At 40.0% G+C, this 17574-nt stretch overlaps 2 protein-coding genes across 2 annotated transcripts in view; one reads left to right on the forward strand and one right to left on the reverse strand.

Moving 5' to 3' along the window:
- Positions 1 to 6034, reverse strand: part of Pde1c (Phosphodiesterase 1c) — a 108474-nt gene extending 102440 nt beyond the window's left edge. The window contains exon 1 of the mRNA XM_017249944.3: positions 5898 to 6034. The gene's annotated coding sequence lies outside the window, so the exon portion shown is untranslated. The remainder of the gene's footprint in view (positions 1 to 5897) is intronic.
- Positions 6035 to 16363: 10329 nt separating this feature from the next.
- On the forward strand, positions 16364 to 17558 carry Or33a (Odorant receptor 33a). Its single transcript, XM_017249800.3, has 2 exons — positions 16364 to 17088; positions 17147 to 17558. The coding sequence occupies exons 1-2, from the start codon at positions 16364 to 16366 to the stop codon at positions 17556 to 17558; spliced, it is 1137 nt and encodes a 378-aa protein (XP_017105289.3).
- The last annotated feature ends 16 nt before the right edge of the window (positions 17559 to 17574 follow it).

The following is a 17574-nucleotide window of genomic DNA, read 5'->3' on the forward strand; positions in this document are numbered from 1 at the left end:
TATTATTGCGGTTTTGTGGCCTAAATTAAATTGATTTCTTAATTTATTCCTTTTTCCACATTAACCGCAAACCAACTGCGTAGATTTTCCATTGCGTTTCCCTTTTTTGTGATTTTGTGGTATCAATCGGAATCAATAAAAGTAATCACTCACCCAAAACAATTAACGAACATCGACAAGCAAGGACCCATGGCCATACCACCAGGGCTAGAGGGGGCTATATGGTTTTTGGGGGTCCCGGGGTGGAAATTCCAATGGGGTTTTTGGTTGCTTTCTTGGCTGCTAACTAACTTAGTGTGGCTTTGTCCCCGCCGCCTGCTCTTTGCCACATTCATTATAAATAATGCATAGAAATCGATTTATTGACTGATGTTTAGCGTTTTAGTCAGTGGTAACTACCAAAAAACAAGCACAAGATAGAGTTGGGCCACAGCCGGATTTCACATACAACCCCAAAAAAGGAAACCCTCCGAAAACCCCAAAAGTATGCCGCAATAAAATGACAAAATAAACGAAACAAAAAGGACAGCGACAAGACAGAAGCGTTGGACCCGATGGAACAAGAAATGACCATTTTATGAAGTGTTTAATGGATGTTAAGTGAGTGTGTGTGAGAGCGGTATTTGATGGTGTCTGTGATGTGTCCTATGTATGTGCCAGTGTGTTATCTATATAACGCTTGGCTGACCGCAAAAAAAAAGACTGATAGGACGGGAAAGGACTATGACTTGGCTTTGCTTTGCCATTTTATTGCTTGTGGGGAAATTAAATTGATTTTCTGTGTTTCATTGGTTTTCTACATAATTGTATGCCAATTGACTTGGTGGGCAGTATTCTATATTTTTTCTATTTTTTTAAATTTGCTTTTGATGGAGAGAGAAAAATGTGCCTTGACAATTTACTTGTAAGCTGAAATCTACAACCTACTGGGCAAATTTAAGTGCTGAGAACGAAGGCAGGGCCAAGCGAAGGAGAAACTAAAGCAATCCCATCAACTAGAAAGCATCTCGACGTGTGTCCGCACAAGGACACTTGGAAAAAGGCTTCATATTTATAGAATATTTTCAAATTAAATATGACAACTTATAAAGATTTAAATAAAAACTAAAGGGGTAAAAAATGCCTTCGTTTGAATAACACCTTGTTATGAACTTCAACCTTTTCTCTCAGTGGCCACAACCATATTCTTATTTATTGTATGTAACAGACCTAAACCTGAGCATCCGTGTGTGCTTCCATACCAGTACGAGTGTGTCTTGGTGGTTGTGTGTGCGTATCTCAAATGAGACTAAGGCAACTAAGGCGCTTCTAGCTGCAAATGGCAGCACTTAAGCCCACCCACCCCATTCCATACCCTCCCAGGCCCGGCCAGGCCATTCCATTCCATTCCTTTCCATCCCAACGATGACAAGCGCATAAAAATGGAAATGAAAATGCCAAAGCTGCTGGCTGACTGCCGCCACACCCACATCCACCACATCCTGCTCCCAAGCTCTAGCCACTATCCGCCCATTCCACTCTCTAGGTCGGATTGGAAAATGACAAATTGCTAGTACGTTGAACGTTAAAATTATTGCGGCCTGATTGCATTAGTGGCCATGAAAGCGTTGATTTGTTTAACTAGAGTCTGGCCTGCAGGCGACACGGCTACGGCTACGGTTATGGCCACGGTTACGGGTTATGGTGCTACGGGGATACTAGGTTACGGGTTACGAGTAACCGGCAGCAGCGGATTGCCTGACAGCCAAAATGGCGGCCAGGCAATTAATGACACATCCAAGACCCAAGCCCGAGGCCAAAAGCGAAAGCTCCCAGCCACGGCTCTGAGGTGTCTGACGACAGCAACAGCCACCTCCGACCTTCAACCCCCACCATATCCATTTCCTGAGCCGGAAAATCCCCGCGCCACACTGACATTTGATTCCAAAGGAGGAAGGTGGAGAAAATAGTAAAAAGGTTGTGGAAAGCCAGCGCTGGTCGAGTAAAATACGTGATGTGTTTACATTTCTAAACTTTTTATTGAAAAGAAGCCGGGGACTGGGGAGTTTTACTAACAAATAAGTGCACCATAAAAAATGTGAATCTATTAAAGTTTAAATGTCTTTAGTAGTTAAAAATCTAGACTTGAAAATAAATTATATTTTATTGACCCATTTTTGGAAATATCAAAGTAGATGTGTAAAAGGAGAAATTAATCAGAGATAAAATGGTCTATTGGCTTCCCAATGAAATTAGAAACTGGACATAATAAAGTCACTTTTCACCAAAATTGTATCTAAAATTGAAAGCCAACTAAATGCCCATCAGCAAGGTGTTAAAAAGGCACTCAAAATATCAAATAAATTAGAATACCAACGAATTGGCTCCACAGAATTCAATTAACGTATTTTGAAACCAAATAAAAGTGCCCATGGAAATTTATTCAATTCGAATGGCTTTTCAATTTCAGTTTATGGTTTTTCCATAAATAATTAAAACAATAAATGCTCAACCAATGCCATGAAATACGCATAAGTAAAGTGATTTCCACTGGGCCAACTATTTTGGTTTTGGTTATTGAATTTTCCTAATTAAGGGCTTCTTTTTGTATCAACAAAGCTACGGGTTATATCACAAGCAGGACTTTTACAAGGCTTCTAGGTATGTGGGGCTGGAAAGTTTCTCGAAAGCCTTAAGGCTATCATGCGCATTTTGGTTGCAGGCCGTGCAAGTGGGCCATTTGGCCTATATGCCCTTTCACGAGCCAGAAAGGGGCTCAACAGCCAGGAAAGGCTCAGGAAAACAGAATGTGGAAACAGTTTCCACTCAGGAGATATGTTTACCTTGTGCAGATGTGCGAGAAGCTCTGGTAACTCGTCTAATTTCGGTCTGCCTGGCTGGATCCTTGAGTGCGACGGCAACGGGCACGACAAGCCTACTTATGTCCACTTGATGAGGGGACATCACCGGGCATCCAGCCTGTAGTTGGGTCTCTAACATAACTCATAACTCATATTATTTTAAATTCTTTCACAGTTTTAATATACTTAAATATTTAGTTATCTAATCGTGTTATACCTTATATATTTAGAAAATGCTACGACTCATAATAAGTTAATAATTAATGCATGTCCCTGCATTAAAATAGTTTTTAATGAATCTGAATTATTTGTTATAATTTTTTGAAATTTTCCCAAAACAAAAACAAAACTGTAAAACTCTGGCATGTGTTGATAAAGAATTTTCAGTGCTGTGAAAAATATTTTTCGCACATAATTTCCAGGCCAAGCGAGTCGGGACGTCAGCAAGCAGCTTCAACTTGTTAACCTCCTTTTCTGGCTCTGCACTCGCACTCTCTCTTTCTTTTCAGTTGCAGCTCTCTCTGTCACTCTTTGTTACTTTTGCCTTTAGCATTTACATGGACAATCTACGCCCACTTAAGCGGCGCCTCCATTGTTGGCCGCTTTACTAAAACGGAAGAATGAAAACAAAATATTTAAGCGCCGCATTCGCACCGTTCCTTTCATTCCTTCCTGCTTTCCGGCCGAGACCCCCCGCCCCCGTGCCATACCCCCTTTGGCCGTGTGAATTTTCAATTAAAAGCGCTTTCCCCGCATTCACACATGACTTTTCCTTGCGAAATTAACAGCTCATGAAATATGCCCTGAAATGTATGCAACGCCCCATTGTTGTTGATCTCGTTGTCGAGGGCTTGGCTCCTCGGCGTCCTTGAAGGACGAGAAATAACGATGCCGGGCCCCAAGGCGGCAACTTAATCACCTGCGAAGGCACACAAACGGAAGAAAGTTATATTTTCAACTCTCGAGTCAAAGTCATTAGTTCAAATATAAATAGATTCATAAAGCGGAAACTAGATGGCCCCCTTGATGGAATCCTGAGCATCCTTTTAGTTTGTCTAACTTCCTGCGGGCCACCATCTATATATGTATATTTTAATGAGCCTCTCAATATGCATGACACACGGCTTAAATGTGTAATTGCGAATGTGGGAAACCACGTGCTCTCATTATCATCCCCGTCAGCGGCGTCAGCAAATTTTTTGTGTGTACCGATGACAGCGCGGCGTATACGTAATATTTTCATGCAGCTAGTTGGGGCATCTGCTGAAGCATCTCCAATAGTATATTCAATTTGTATGGTTGCTCCCTAGATAAATAATATTCTTAAGAATCGAAGTGCTCGCAGTACATTGGAGGGAAGGAAGAATGATGAACAAATTTTGGTAGCAAACGGAAACGATTTATCAACCGAAATTGGGCAAAAAATATAGATGTGTGTATGAAAACATTTTAAGAACTCTCCCATTCAGCTGGTATTGAGTTCGAACATATATTATATTCGCATACCAGCCACCACATATTTGCACATATTCGTTCTTGTATCGACAGCTTTACAAATTTCAATGCATTTGCTTGGCACACTCACTGCCATTCGCATTCCCATTCCCATTCAGAGCCCAAGCATTCAACTTTTCATTTTGCAGATGCGGGTTTTTGTATCTGTACCGAAAAGTTTTCAAGCTTTATTGTTAGCGCGAAGGACTGCAGAGTCTGGGCCTAAACTATCATAAAATAATCACAATGGAAGAATCAAAAGTTTTTCCGTCAGGATCCAGGAGCCAGGAGCAGGCCGTACAATAAATCAAACGGAGGCCTCCACTCACATGCATAATGAAAATAACTGAAGGAAATTTTAAAGTATTTTTGCGGGGGCCCGGCGAGAAGGTGAAAACTTTTCTGCGCTTTTGTTCAAGAGTGCAAAAGTTCAAAGGGCCGGGCCCTAACGAAGGCGCAGGCAACTCGGCTATCTCTCCCGTAGCCATATTCAGATTCTGGTTCAGTTTCAGCCTCCGGTTCCAGGTGATTAACAGGGTCAAAGGGCCCGGGAGCAGCCAAGCATCCATTCATTTGTTGTTTGTCCAGATTTGAAAAATGATTCAGCCTTTGCTAATAAATTTCTGTTGATAATTAGGTAGTGAGCCACGGAAGGCGGAGTGCAGGGCGTGAGTTACAGCGATGCGCACATTCCTAATTGGAGCATTGCGCAAAAATAAACAAAAACAGCAATTGAGCCACAAAAAGAGCAAACAAAGTTCTGGCCAAGCATATTGGCTATTAAATACCACGCTCTTTGGGTTTTGTTTAAATACTTTATTTACTATTTATAATAAAAACCATTTAATTGTTTATTTTTTATTGAGCGAGCATTGATTTTTATATTTTAAATCCAAACAATTGATAGATATTATACGTATATTCCCTTTATGTATTGGGATTTTCTAGGGTAGATTGAGTAAAGAAATGCTTTTGCTGTTCTTGTTTGGATTTTTCTATTTTGCATATCTCGGAAAGGGGCAAAGTTTGTAAATTGAAAATTAAAAACACTTTGATATGCTTTTGGAAAGTTAAAGAAAAATAGGGATACTCTTTAGAAAATATAAGTACTTTTTTATTTGAAAAGTTGTATATTATTTTTAAGTAAAAAGACTTTATATATTTAAAAGATATTCAAGTATATTTTAAATAGTTTTTAATATTCATTTCAGACACATTTTAGCAGTAAAATTAAAGAATAAATAGCATTACAATTTCTTAGTATTTTAAATCTTTCTGAAGCTCTATTTTATTAAAATCGTGCCAAATATCATTGTTCAAGGAAGAAGCCCGGCCGTCGCCAGGCTCAACCTCAGGACCCGCCGCCAGACCCGCCCAGACCCCCCAGCCAGCCAGGAAACTGCCAAAAACTATCCTTGACTTGCATTTGCATTATGCATGACTTTGCGATGGTTTGGCTTTTTGTTCTATTCCAGTTTTTTTTTATGGTCAGTGGGTTTTGGGTTTGAAACTCATATTGAGAAATGGAGCGTAGGGTAAGGTCAATATTTTTGTTCTACTTACTCAGCTTCTTTCCGTGTTGGCTCTCCTTGAGTTTCGCTCAAATTGTAATTATTTTTGGCTGCTCCGACTGTGCTTTTTTTGTTGAAAAGTGGCTTGCTTTCGTTTGTTGTGTTAAAGCATTCGAGATTTATTGCGATTTATATTGCTTCTGAGTTGGTTACGACTGTAAAATCGGAACTTGATTGTGATTGATTGCTATTAGTTTATTGTTAGTTATGAACACTGGCAGCTGCCGGATCGCGAAACCATTTTTCGACAATTGCCTCGTAAAGTTTTGCTTTTGACACATGCTGGGAATGCGCAATATTTAATAAGCGCCCCGGCAACACACACCCTGGCACAGTTAATATATGCCTGTATCACTCTTACGTCACGTTGTCGGCCCGCTGGGACCCTACAGGGTGGACTGGGACTGGGGACAGGAGGGGAAAGCGCTTGACAGTGGTCAGGAAAAGCTGCTTGTGTACAGCACGTGCACTTGACATTTAGTGCCGCAACTTGCCGAAAACAATAAAGGGAGTTCGAAAAGGGGTGGTTGTAGGCATTTTTATTTTTTTGGGAAAACGGTTGGGAGAGAACAAGTGTTGAATTCATAAAAAGTCAAAGCAGGAAAAAATCAATGACATACGGGAAAAGCTGATTGAAATTAAAGCTGTATATATAAAACATATAATATTAAATTTTATCCTCCTATTCTTACTGTCTTAGAGACCTATGCTAGCCACATAATTCCTTAGGTCCTTAGGTCTATGGCTTCTTTAGTAAAATTTCCAATGGATTAGTCAATAACCTTTTCGATTAGTCTCCCTCAGGCGAATCCACTTCAATCGCATTGCGTGTCTGAACATAAAAGTACAAAAGGAACGTGGCGCTTCCTCGTCCTTGATGGCAATTGTCAAGTGTGGGACCAGGATTGCCCCGCTACTTGAGTGTTTCCCCAGTCGCACGAAAAGCGCAGCTGTCGCAGCTCACCCCCGCCCACATTCTGTTGTGTGGGGGCTTTCTTTTCGAGTGGCGCCCGCCAATCATCGAAAGTGAAGTGTCCAAAAAAGAAAGTGCCGAGCACAATGACGAAGTGAAGAGGATTAGGCAGCAGGAGGCAAGAGGCAGGGTAGGGAAATAGTGGTCCTACAATCCTAGAAAGTCCTAGGAAACTTCCTGGCGGTCAGTTAACCTAATGACCGGCATTCATGGCCACTTCCCTCTCGTGATGGCTCGAAACTTTTGGTCACCACGTCCAGTCTTTTATGTGCCTTGTCTTTTGTCATTTATCATAACTTTCGGACGGGGTTTTGGGGAGAAACTCTTTCAATTGTCCAACGTAAAATTTAGTGGCAATAAGTGTCCTGAAGGTCTGGATGGCAACTTTAGTTTACGACTTAAACCAAAGGCACAAGCCCATTCTAAAATTAAAACATTTTCCCAAAATTTCGCTGGGGAAAATTGTCAAGTTATGTCAGCAATGAAAAATTATTGCATAAATTAATTACAGTCGGGGTACGTGCAGGCTAAAGGCCCGACATCAAATTATTAAGCACGTGCCCCGTGTTGTAGGCTGTATTGAGGTCTAAGGCCGAAGCACCCATGGCGTATACGTAATGACTCCGGCTCAGTTTCACAATGTGTGCGTGTAAGGATATGCAATTAGCCGCACACATTGAGCACACACATGTCGTGGGATTTCCTTTTTATCTGGAAATTAAATTTCCGTGTCAAGAGAGCGAACCATTAGCCAAAATGCATTGCTCGACCTGGTCAGGTAATTTATCATTTCCTTTGGAATTGGATTTTCAGAGGAAAAAATTTCCAAAGAAATTGCGTTACTCTGTTGACGGTTCGACTGAATTGTTTATGATCTATTTATAGGGTTACGCTAGAATCGCCAAAGACAACCTATTTAATCTAAGGCCCATTCGATGGGCCTAAATCGATATTTATCCTTCGAATACCTTCGCTAGTCGTTGGGTAAGCTGGCATAAATAAATTACAGGACAATTATTCCCCCGGGCACAGGCACACTCGAAGACTCAAAATCCAATTCACACATGAATTATTAACCACTGGAAATTTCATTGTAAATTGCGTATACGCTCCGTGGGCCACACCGTCTGTCTAATGAAAAACAAATCCGTCAACGGATCGTCAGATACGCTGACGTTGACAAGCGACGCATTAAATTAGCTTTTTTTCTCCCCATCCCCTATTTTGATTCTACTGTTGTGACATAAAAAATAAAAACAATTTCAAAAATACACCTAGAGAGAGGGAAACAACAAAAATTGTTTCAAGAGTAAACACAAATCACACGGGCCATCCATCAGGATGTCCAGGACACTTGCGGCACCGTCGTGGGGTTTCCCCCACTTTCCCGCACAGATATCTTTTTATTCTATTTCCTCGCCTGTCAATCTGTGCTAGAGAAGAAAATGCTCAGAGTCTCGGCATTGTTTCTTCAATTAAATTAAATATATATCGCACTGCAATTGGCTTTTACTTTCACTGCGTCTCTCGTTGCCGTTTGTCCCGCTAACCTTTGCCAGGGGTGGCCAACAACAATACGCTTAAAATAGCCGCCCGTTAGTCAAGGACAAATTATGGTTATTTTTGAAGCCATACAAGCGGCAGTCACCGCACCGCTGCAGGGCAGACATAGAGGCACAAAGAAGACAAAAGTTAAAGCGTTACTGTGCCGTGGCATTGGAATCCAAATGAAATCCATTTCTCTTCACTTTCACTGTTCAAGTTTAAATTCGTATTTATTTGTTTTCCTGGTTACATTTTCCATTAATTATTCTTGCACTTTTTTCACAGCTTTTATGGCCCGCTCCAGATTTCTCGAGGATTTTAGGATCTTTTGTCACAAAACATCACACACACAACACACACCCACAGGCAGGCACACAGTCAAGATGCTGTTTTTGTTTTTCACACGCTTCTTGAGTGGCTCGATGAAGAGGGCCCGAAGCTGTAATCGGGATATCCGCCCCAAAGTACCGTTAGCTGCAATGGCTTCCAAACAACTGTATTTCCGACGAGGCTTTCACAAAAACATTTCACAGTTGCGGCTCGCGCCATGTGCTTCGAACATGTTCGTTGCGGCATTTTCATTGTTGTGTTTTGGGTTCGAAGCGAGCCGATTGCAAGGCCCGAAGAGGTTTGCCGACCACCACCCACCACCCACTAGGCACCACAAGCGACCCACCCACCCACTGGTCCAGCCCGCGATGCTGCAGCACGCATACAAATGGCCGAATGGCGAGGCCTCCATCTAGGTGGAGAAGTTTTTCGCCGGGAAACGTAATGCCGCGCGAGGATTTCATCCAAACTGTGCGGACGGTGGGTGTCTATATATTTGGAGTGTGTGTGGGGGGGTGGTGGGGCTTTGAAAAATTGCTTACAAATGGAAATGAAGCGTGTGTGTAAAGGTAAGTAGCGACATGAAATAAATGACCATTGTTGTTGCGCCACGGACAGGTGAGGAATGTGTGGCATATGGTCCGTGTCCAGGTCCATGGACTTTGATTTTAGATGCCAGGGGTATATCAATGATAACAGAAAAGAAGTTTAAAGAAAGTTTAAAAATTTAGTCGTGTTCTTAAGGAAATAAATCACCTGTAAATCAAATACTTTAAGCTTCTACTTTAACTAAACTGCCAAAAAACATTCCTTTCCTTTTAGACTCCATAACTTACGCCTCCTGCAATCATGGACATCCTTTCGGTGCACTCAATCAAGATGAATGATGGCCCTTTTAGGGCCCAATGTCATGTATTGATGATGCTCTGGACCTTTTGTCTGACCGCAAGTCATCACATTAATTAAAGGCACGCCACAGAATCCCCCGCTCACACAATGCGAATAGTTCGGTTCGATTGAACTGGGAGAGCAATAAAGGCTGGGTGTGAATCCTGCTGCCAGATGACTCCTAATCCTTGCTCATTCTCGGGCGTGCTCTGAGCCCTTGGCCTGGCACGTAAAATATGCCAACTGTAAGGAATTTTGCGGCAACGCCTCGCATAGCTGCCGGCGTGTAAAATGAGCGATAAGCGTGGAGGGGCAGAGTGGGAGAATGTCAAGTACACTTGGAGAAAATACTTGGATTAATTTTATTTTATTACATAATTAAGCTAAACTATTAGACCACGAGCTATTAAACGCAACTTAAAAAAGTAGTACCCAATAAAATTACCTTTCAAAATCTTTATTCTGAAAATATGTATGCATAATCTTGATCTTAAAAATTATTAATTGAAAGATAAGCAAGGCCTTGGCATATACCTATCTTAATATTTTTAAAATAAAGAAATCTTTGGCATGGGAAAGTCTAACCAGTAGGTGTGAGACTTTGCCTGCAGTTTATGGTTAATAAAGTGCCAACGGAAAACCACAAGATGGCTGGCAGAAGCAAAGGAGAAAGAGAAGGCAACACAATAATGGAAAGAGCAAGAGCACAGCAAAGGGGGTCACAGCTTGGAGCAGTACAATCAATTTCACGTCAATTGCTTCATATTTTATAGGCTGAGCTACGGATGCGATGACGACTACTTCGTCGGCAAGGATGTTGATGGTTGTCGGATGTCGAAGCCAAAGACGCAGGAATTAAGGTTATAGTTCGAGACGGGAATCCATGGGATCCACTTCCCCTTCCCCCCTTAACCCACAGAGCTCTGGCAACTAATGTCCAAAACGCAATACTTGACCCAAAACAATATTTGGCACTGACAGCAGAACTAAGCTTGCCGGAACAATTGAAATGTCAGCATTTGTGGGCGTGTAATAACTGCGATGCTGGCTGAAATGAAACTGGCCCATAAACCAGGCTAAGCAGGCAGACAGAGAGTGAGATGGCAAAGGAGTAAAGCGAGAGAGACGGCAACAGAGATCATAATTTGACAGTGCGAAATTGAAATGCACTTGCCGCCTGAACAGCTGATGTAGACATACAGAATCAGCCATAATCCAGGTAGTAGAATCAATAATAGAGAGGAATAATTTTAAGTATGGTCTGGTTGAAATCACTAAACTTTTAGATAGTCTTAAGGTATTTCTTATAACTTAAAAAATGGTATTGTATATTTTCAGAAAACTAATATTAAAAGCCACTATTTTATTGTAATATAAACCCATAATTTCAATCTTAAGCTAGGACTACTTATTAAATCCTGGGTGGGAATGGCGCAAAGTTTCCCAATTGCCAAACAAAGGCTGACTGGGCAAAACTTTTGTTTGGCAAACGAAGCGCGTTTTATGCAAAATTGTAACCGGAAACACTGTTCGCAGCCATGGTAGAGCCCGAAACCGGGCCAAAATCAGCCAGACATGGCCGGATTAGGAGTGGGCTGTGTAATTTTATCATTTGATTGATTGCCGTCGTGTATGCGAAATGTTGTCTGCTCGGTATACGCAATTTGAGAACTCAACAAACATAGACCATTTACACTACAAGTTTTTGCCTTTAGAATGTGAGTCCTATTAATTTGCATTTCTCTAGAAAATGACAAAAATGAAAATGAGAAAATGACCTTTCCCCGCGGGTTAATGAGTAGGCGTGGCAAGGTCAAAAGTGCAAGCACTTAGCTTAATGATAAGCAAAAAAGACTGACACAAAGCCATGCCGAAAATTCCATAGATGGACACTAGAAAAAAGGGGAAAAAATAAAACAGGTGGTGGGCGGCAGTGATGGTTAGGGAGAACTACACAAATCGTTCAACACTTTGCGGCACTTAAATGGGGAAAACCACATGATAAAATTAGACGATTAGCCGTGACCGCAAGTACCGACACACAGACAAAGGAAACAAAGTAGCAAACAAAAGCCACACACACACATGAGACAGGAGCGTACTAGAAAAAGGGGTTTTTGAAAATTACTCCCATAAGATAAGCTTCTTTAAAAAAGAAGATATGACTTCGTAATAAAATTTTCCGCAAAATAATTTTACTCTTTTATTAAATCCCTTTAGCACCTACCCATGCCAAAGTATATACTCCATAACCCAAGTCCATCCACAGACCCCGACTAGACTAAGTAAACAAAAGGCAAACACAGCTGGCGAATCATGCAAGTTCCGACACTCGATTTCATGGAACTCTTAGTGGTCTAAAAAATAAAGCCCACAAAAAAATAATACCATAAACCGAAAGAAACAAACACTATGTTTCTGCGCAGTTCTGCTGTGTATATCCGCTGTGAAAAATCGTTTGAAATTAGTTGCACAGATATATGTAGCATTCAGCGATAAAGCAATAAATACTTGACACAATGCCCAAGAAAACTGAATAAACATAAATATCAGATAGTTTTGTTTCAAAACTAGAATCTATATTAGACAGTTCCTTATTTTAACTTTTCCATTTTATGTGAATCGTACATCTAAAAAGGATTATTTGGCCAATTTTATGACCAGGCAACGTTTTGACATTTTTCGGTGGCTGACACTGCGGACTGTGGCTTCCTTAAAATTATTTTTTATTCGCATTTTTCGGACTCCCAATCCAAAGCAGAAACATGGAATTCTGCATTTTATGGCTTTCATATTCGCTATATTTTTCCGGCGGCTGAATTCCAATTTAGTAGTTCTGGATTTTTTGCAAATCTGCATCTAAGAAGCGTAACCACACAGCTTCGTGCTTATCCAGCAATAAAAGCAATGTGTTTTATGAGCTTTAAACTTTTCAATTCAATCTTTGCACCAATTCCAAAATGAACATTAAATTGTTTACTTAATTTCTTGGCTGTTTACTTTCTATATGCAAAATTGGCTCTGAAAAGGTAATAAAAACTAGCCGTTTGATGCTAAACAGAAAACATTGTCCAGAGATAATCAAAGCGGCAGAATCTAATAAATTACATGACAAACAATAGGACATGTTCAAGACTCTGTGACCTTGCCCATCAGAAATGAAATGCCTGGCCAGATGAGTCCTCATCCTTTGCCTTTAACCTATGGGTGTTTGATAAATTTGAAAACTGTCAGTTTCGCCTGATAAAACAAGAATTCTTCCGCAACTCACAACTCAGCTCACTCCCACTCTCACTTTGCGGCAACTTTATCGGAGGCCACGTGCCAGTTGCCCTCGAGCCCAACTGGAGAAAACCGAAAAAAATAAGATTAAATTACATTTTGCGCACAGTTGTGATTTTCATTAATTTAGTGCACATAAACACACACTCGGAGGGCAGTCGAAGCCTGAAAATCATATAGAAGAGAGAAACTTTTCCAAAAAATTCGAAATCAAATAAGTTTCACAACTTTTTTTTGCCTAAAGGAGTGGGGACAGACCACAAACAAAAAACACAAAAAGTTTGCAATACAAAAAAAGTTGCAGCTGCTTCTTAATTATACTTTGCAGTAAAAAGAGTATATTAACTAGGATTCAAAGAATGTAACAGAAACATTTATACGAAAAGAAAATAAACTAATTACGAGCTAATTTAATTGTAACAGACAGGAAAGGAAGCTCCGCTTCGAGCGGAGCCGATGTTGATATCGAATCTTATCCGGATAAGATTATATATTTATCGCAACCATCGCATAAAGTTGGCAATCCTTCAGTTCAGTTATTTGGCAGCTAAAGGATATAGTCCCCTATATGGCCCACAGGGATGGCTATATCTTCACCAATTCTTATCCAATTCTCAAGCGGAGTACCTTAAACGATTTCTAAAGCGATTTTCCACAATTCTGCATTAAAATCCTGAGAAAAAATATTTTGTAGATTTTTTGTCCATTTTTCCTGATGGGACCCCTTGAAAATGAGGTTTTCCCCTATATGGCCCACAGTGATAGCTATATCTTCACCAATTCTTATCCGATTCTCAAGCGGAGTACCTTAACCGATTTCTAAAGCGATTTTCCACAATTCTGCATTAAAATCCTGAGAAAAATATTTTTTGGATTTTTTGTCCATTTTTCCTGATGGGACCCCTTGAAAATGAGGTTTTCCCCTATATGGCCCACAGGGATGGCTATATCTTCACCAATTCTCATCCGATTCTCAAGCGGAGTACCTTAAACGATTTCTAGAGCGATTCTTCACCATTCTGCATTAAAATCCTGAGAAAAAATATTTTTTAGATTTTTTGTCCATTTTTCCTGATGGGACCCCTTGAAAATGAGGTTTTCTCCTATATGGCCCACAGGGATGGCTATATCTTCACCAATTCTTATCCGATTCTCAAGCGGAGTACCTTAACCGATTTCTAAAGCGATTTTCCACAATTCTGCATCAAAATCCCGAGACAAAATATTTTTTTGATTTTTTGTCCATTTTTCCTGATGCGACCCCTTATAAATGGGGTTTTCCCCTATATGGCCCACAGGGATGGCTATATCTTCACCAATTCTCATCCGATTCTCAATCGGAGTACCTTAAACGATTTCTGGATCGATTCTTCACCATTCTGCATTAAAATCCTGAGAAAAAATATTTTTTAGATTTTTTGTCCATTTTTCCTGATGGGACCCCTTGAAAATGAGGTTTTCCCCTATATGGCCCACAGTGATGGCTATATCTTCACCAATTCTTATCCGATTCACTAGCGGAGTACCTTAAACGATTTTTGGATCGATTCTCCACCATTCTGCATCAAAATCCTGAGCCAAAATATTTATTCGATTTTTGTCCATATTTTCGTGATAAAATATTTTACCAAGCAATCCCAAAAAGATGTTATTGAAAAAATTCGTACAAAATTTTTATATCTATTTATGTTTTCTTTTTTTTCTTAAAGGTCTCCACAGAACATTGTAAGCTTAGTTCTCTGTATTTTGTTAGTAAATTTTGGAAGCAGAAATCATCGAAGGCCATAAAACAAATGCAATGCAAAGCACTGGCCATAAAACGAGTAAAAGGACGAAACTTGCCCAGGAATACTAAAACTTTGCCCCTGGTTTCTTAAGCTCATTTTCCAGCAGCTGCAACTAGGAGATTTTAATGTCAAATTACGGCAACTTTGTCGGTGCACTTGCAACAGTTTGGCCAAAAAAATTACTAAGATTATCAGACAGCTTTAGTTCAACTTTTTAACTGAATCTTTTATTGCCCATTATGTAGCCGTTCTTTATTACAAACAGAATGACTAATATTTTATTCATAATCGATTTTTGAACGTTGAATATAAATTTAAATGTTGGACACTAATTTCATGAAAGTATTCGGTGAATTGCTATTTAATTAAAAGTACTTCATGGGTTATCTAGATTTTGTTATTAATGTCTGTATGAACTTAACATTCAGTTAGTTACATTCCTTCAGTTACGTAGTTATCCTAGTTTCCAAGGCTCCAAAAGGATAACCCAATGCTATTTTCTCCGGCCACAAAAATTTCTCAGACCACTTAAATTTCTCAGGACACTTTTATGAAAAACAAGAAAGGAAAGCTAACTTCGGGCGGAGCCGAAGTTTATATACCCTTGCAGCTAAAACCGGATATATATCGCAAACATCGGATATAGTTGGCCGATCCTTATGAAATTTGGTAGGATGGATCAAAATATAATCTGTACCAAGTTCCAGCTTTCTATCTTCAAAAACACAAAAGTTGGGTCATTTCCGATCGTTCAGTTATATGGCAGCTATAGGATATAGTCGGCCGATCCTAATGAAATTTGGTAGGTTGGATCAACTAACCAAAAATAGAGTCTGTACTAAATTCCAGCTTTCTATCTTCAAAAACACGAAAGTTGGGTCATTTCCGATCGTTGAGTTATATGGCAGCTATAGGATATAGTCGGCCGATCCTTATGAAATTTGGCATGTCGTATTATTTTGCCAAAAATAGCTCTCATGTCAAATTTGAACTCTCTAACTCTAAAAACACCAAAGTTATACCATTTCCGATCAATCAGTTATATGGCAGCTATAGGATATAGTCGGCCGATCCCGGCCGTTCCGACTTATATACTGCGTGCAAAGGAAAGAAGGGTGTGTGCAAAGTTTCAAGACGATAGCTTTAAAACTGAGAGACTAGTTTGCGTAGAAACAGACAGACGGACAGACGGACTTGCTCATATCAACTCAGGAGGTGATCCTGATCAAGAATATATATACTTTATAGGGTCGGAGATGTCTCCTTCACTGCGTTGCACACTTTTGGACAAAATTATAATACCCTCTGCAAGGGTATAAAAAGTAATAAATTTATAAGAAAAGCTATTTTTTACTACATTCATTTGAAAGTACTTGCTGTAACTTATACACTGTACTTAGTGGTTCAGTGAAAAAGGTTAGAACTAAATATTGAAATTCATTATTTTTTCTTAGTGCATTAGTTTTATACATTTTTAAAGCAAGGTCAAAGGCCCCCCCATTCGTCAAAGTTTAATTATCACTTGGCAGGTGTTAATCGTTCAGCCATAATTAATATTTAATATGCTTTCAATTACGCCTACGCTGATAAACTATAATTATAAAAAAGTATAAAAAGGCTTAAGACTATTAGTGCTTGAAAACTATTTGAAAAATGAAGACGGTTCCTCCGGTAGTTAAAAGTGAAGATCTCTACAGGACTTACTGGGTTTATCTTTGGCTCCTGGGCGTAGAAGGAAAATATCCACAACGCCTCTTAGTAGATGTTTTAAACTCAGTTTTTATCGTATTTTGGTACCCAGTGCATCTCATTCTTGGACTTTTCAACAAGGGCATTGTGGACCTATTCAGGAGTCTGCATTTCACATCGGAGTGCTTCTTCTGTAGCTTTAAGTTTCTTTGCTTTCGATGGAAACTTGATGAAATCAAGGCTATACAAAAGCTGCTAACTGAGTTGGATAAAAGAGCTGAAAGTGAGGAAGACCGAAGGTTCTTTGATCAGAATACTGCACGAGTGGCAGTAATGCTGTCTAGGAGTTACTTAGTGGCCGCCATTAGCGCTATAATCACGGGCACGGCAGCTGGATTGTTCAGCAATGAACGGAAGTTATTGCAACCGGCCTGGTTTCCCTATAACGTACAAGCTACTCCAACGATATTTTGGATTAGTTTTAGTTACCAGGTAGTGGGAAGTACTCTAGCGATCCTTCACAATCTCTCCAATGACTCTTATCCTCCGATCACCTTTTGTGTGGTCGCAGGACACGTAAAGCTACTGGCCAGGCGATTAAGTCGCATCGGACATGATAAAAATATTTCAAAAGCAGAGGCCACCAAAGAACTGGTCCAAAACATTGAAGATCACAGGAAACTAATGCAGTAAGAAGAATTGTTTTAAATGCATAAGATTTTATTAATTTATTTTTATTTTAACTAGAATTATTCGACTGATGCGCAGCACTTTGTATCTTTCCCAACTTGGTCAGTTCATCTCCAGTGGCATCAACATTTCCGTAACCCTTATCAATATTTTGTTCTTTGCGGAAAATCATTTCGCCATCATATACTATGTTGTATTTTTTGCGGCCATGCTGATTGAACTGTTTCCGAGCTGCTATTATGGCACTTTAATGTCAAAGAAATTCGACCAATTACCATATGCCATATTTTCGAGCAATTGGCTGGGAATGAACAAAGGATACTGCAGGTCCTTGATTATATTGATGCAGTTTACGGTAGCCCAGGTGGAAATAAAGGCAGGAGGCATGGTTGTGATTGGAATGAATGCATTCTTTGCAACTGTTCGAATGGCATACTCATTTTTCACCCTCGGTGTGTCACTTAAATAATGAGTAGACTTTACTT

This window comes from Drosophila bipectinata, chromosome 2L (assembly GCF_030179905.1).
Source record: "Drosophila bipectinata strain 14024-0381.07 chromosome 2L, DbipHiC1v2, whole genome shotgun sequence".
Lineage (NCBI taxonomy): Eukaryota > Metazoa > Arthropoda > Insecta > Diptera > Drosophilidae > Drosophila > Drosophila bipectinata.

Bases quoted from the DNA above. Each gene is read 5' to 3' on its own strand.
- Or33a (XM_017249800.3), top strand. From the start codon at position 16,364: ATGAAGACGGTTCCTCCGGTAGTTAAAAGTGAAGATCTCTACAGGACT. The intron at 17,089-17,146 runs GTAAGAAGAATT...TATTTTAACTAG, and splicing joins GATCACAGGAAACTAATGCA to AATTATTCGACTGATGCGCA.